This window comes from Galendromus occidentalis, unplaced genomic scaffold, assembly GCF_000255335.2.
Source record: "Galendromus occidentalis unplaced genomic scaffold, Mocc_1.1 scf7180000076932, whole genome shotgun sequence".
Taxonomy (NCBI): Eukaryota; Metazoa; Arthropoda; class Arachnida; order Mesostigmata; family Phytoseiidae; genus Galendromus; species Galendromus occidentalis.
The window spans coordinates 231,824-234,950 of NW_003804921.1; the positions used below are offsets into that span (position 1 = coordinate 231,824).

Below are 3,127 nucleotides of genomic sequence, written 5' to 3' on the forward strand. Positions count from 1 at the left end.
AGCCGGCCTGGCAAGCAGACAGACGAGCAAGGCTGGCTGGCGTGCTGTTTCGTCCCCCACGCGTTTCCCAGGCAGGCAAGCAAGCAAGCAACGCTCATGGCGTTTCTCTCATCCTGCTGTACTCTGCTTCTCGTCGTCGTCGTCGTCGTTCGCATCGTCTCCCTCCCCCCTCCTGTCTCTCCCTCAATCCCGTTGTGTGTCGCTCTCTTCTCCCTCTAATATAACTCCCTCGGTCGTTGGGGACTGGCAGGGGGGAACGGACGGACGAGCGGGCGGGCGGGCGGCCGGGGCCTTTCGATCCGGTCGTCAGGGCTTCGAGGGGGCAGTCGCTTGGGTGAAGGGGACGTCGACGACGACGGACGGACAGGCGAACGGGTAGACGGCCGAACGGACGGTCGGTGGGGGGAAGAGGGATCGGCGGAGGGACGGACGACGAAGAAGACCGAAAGGGGACCAAGGGAAGGAGGACCGAACCGACGTACCGACGGAGGGAGGGAGCAAGGGTGAGAGGCAGGCAAGGAAGAACGAAAGGAAGAAAGACGAGAGAAAGGCAGGGAGAGGAGGGCATTGGAGGGGGATTGTAAGAGATGTAGCAGGGCCAGCTGAGAGTAGGCAGGGAAGACCGAGGGGGAGTGAGATGGGGGTAGGCGACGAGGAACGGAGTAGGGGCGGCGGAGCGGGAACGGTGAGCGGCTGGAGGAGTAGGAGTCGACGACGACGGGGGGGGGGAGGAGACGAGGCCGCTGCCGTCGCTGCTGCCACCAGGGAGGGACAAGAAAGGGGGAAATGGTGCCTGCCTGCTCGCAGGGCAGTCATTCAGCCGAGCCCACCGGGAGGGGGAAGGCTCCACCCCTCACTCTGTGTCTCGTTCACTCACTCTTTCTAGGGCTGGCTGGCCGAGCGGCCGGCCGGCTGGCTCACTCCCTCACTCGTCCTCTCTCGTTTCCTCGCTGGCTGGCTTGCTTGCCTGGCTGCAGACAGCTCGCTAGCTCGCTCGCTCGTTCCCTCGTTCCTAGGAGGGCTGGAGGAGAACAGCGGCACAGTCTGGAGAAGCAGCAGCAAGAGGAAGGCCAGTCCGCCAGCCAACCAAGCAGCCAGCCAGCCAGCGAGTGAGGCTAGCTCGCAGGATAGTCGGATGGCTGGCTCGTTCGTTGCTGCTCCCGTCCTTCGTTGCTTGTTCCTCGGAGGAGGGAACCAACCAGCCAACCAGCCGACCAACCGGCCGACTTACCATCCTGCTGCCAGGCGGCTAGTCAAGCTGGCAGGCAGGATTGTAGCGAGCGGACGGGCGGCGGGCGGTGGCATGGCCGAAGCGGCCAGACAGGCAGGCGAGCTCACTCTTGCTTCCCTCCTCCCATTACTTTCTCCTCCTTCTTTTCCTGCTTCAACTCGTTGTTCTCCTTCTGTTTCTTCTCCTTCCCGGTAGGCTTGCCGGCCTGCTGTCGAGCAGACAAGCGAGTCGGCAGCCAGTTCCCCCACCTGCCTGCCTGTCTGCCTGCTCACTTGCTCGCTCGCTTGCTTACTCGTCTCGCTTTCGCCGGTAATTTGGCAGACAGGCGACTCGACGGTTGCTTACCTCGCTGGTCGAGAAGAGTGGCTTTTCACGGCGCTATTGCCGTCTCTCCGACATCCGAAATGTGACCGAGACCCCTCTACAACATCATGACTTGACTTGTGAATCTTGAATCGTAGGCCTCGAGCTGGCGACCTCCGTCGTGGAGGTTCATCGACATCCCGATGACTGTTTCCGAGCTCGAGCTCTCCTCCGATCTTGGTTACGGAACATTCATGGAGGAAGAGTGTTCCTAATCCCCGTTCGAGCGCCAAAAAAGCGAAGCTGAGTCCTCCGAGCCGGTTGGGAGCAGACCCGTGGACTCCAAGGTCGCTACTCCGCAAAAAAGGGCAACGACTATCGCCGTCACTGCAGAGGCGCGATCGCTTCGGACGCTTGTCATGCCCCAGCCCTCCATTGGAGCTTAGGGAACACACTTGTCGGTTGGGGTGAGCTCGTGAATTTTCCACACCGTCAAGACAATTATCATTAATTTCGAACTAGATTTGCCGGATCTCACACATCCTTCTCGGGGCTGAAGCTTTCGGTTGCTCTCGTGAAGGAGCGCTACCGGTACGATATTCTGGTATCGGAGAACAACTCAAGCCAAGACGCATATCGGCGGTGCCGACGTACGCTGAAAGTCTTCGCATGCTACCTGTTGCATTCATCTGACGCGATACATTCATCTGCTACCTTTTTCGGATTTTTGATTCGCGTCCGATTTCGAAGTCGTCTCTCGAAGCCGCCGGGAGGGCGATGTATCCGAGGCTCTCCGTCTCATTGACGATGGAATAAAAGAACATCCATGTAGAAAAAAACGACGCCGTACGACTCAATGTCATCCGTCAACGCCGAAAGTCTGTCTGACTCGCCGGTTGACCGTGAGCACTCAAAAGTTGGCCGTGTTTCCTGCCCTTCGCCTGGCGTTCCAAAGGAATCTGCTGCGGTGTGGTGCCGAGCGATGACTGGCCCTACGGAGCGTTCGTCTTACCGGCGGATAGAAAATTACGGATAGAAAAAGGAATTCTTATTTTAACGGATCGAATGAGCGGTCGATTTCCTTGACGCTGCCGCTGCTTAATTCGCTGCTGTGGCTGCTCAAGACATCAGCATAGAATTACAAGGTCGTATGGGCTACAAGACGCTGTCTCGCTCGTCTGTTTCCAGTCTGCGTATCTCTCCGGGCCGATGGCCGACACGCGGGATCGGACCTCTGTCAAGGGGTTTCGGTGCGGAAGGATTTGTTGAGCCTTGCGCTCAGTCGATCGCTCGCGGAGATGGCACGAGATCGTGGGTGATCATCTGGGGGTTTGCGAACTCTGGGGCATTATTACGACCGCGAAATCTATCGATCTGACGCATCTATGAAATGAGGAAAGTACGCGTGGCCAAGACGATCATTTCGTCGGATGATCTGGCTCAGAGCTATCTTTGCTCCGCGCACGCTGGCGAAGTCTGAGACCTTTCCAGAGTTGGGTGGGGATCCGATGAACCGAAATGTAAAATCTCATGCAAGCTTCAGACCGTCTCCGTCGCCGGCTCCAAGAATTCCACCTTTTCGACTTCGGATGA

The 3,127-nt window shown here is 58.5% G+C and overlaps 1 protein-coding gene across 1 annotated transcript in view; it reads left to right on the top strand.

The window, feature by feature from the left end:
* Positions 1-2,924: 2,924 nt before the first annotated feature.
* The window catches only part of LOC100907650 (bromodomain adjacent to zinc finger domain protein 2B), a 9,177-nt gene continuing 8,974 nt past the window's right edge, over positions 2,925-3,127 (top strand). The window contains exon 1 of the mRNA XM_029110630.1: positions 2,925-2,933. Coding sequence (XP_028966463.1) covers positions 2,925-2,933 — 9 coding nt within the window. The remainder of the gene's footprint in view (positions 2,934-3,127) is intronic.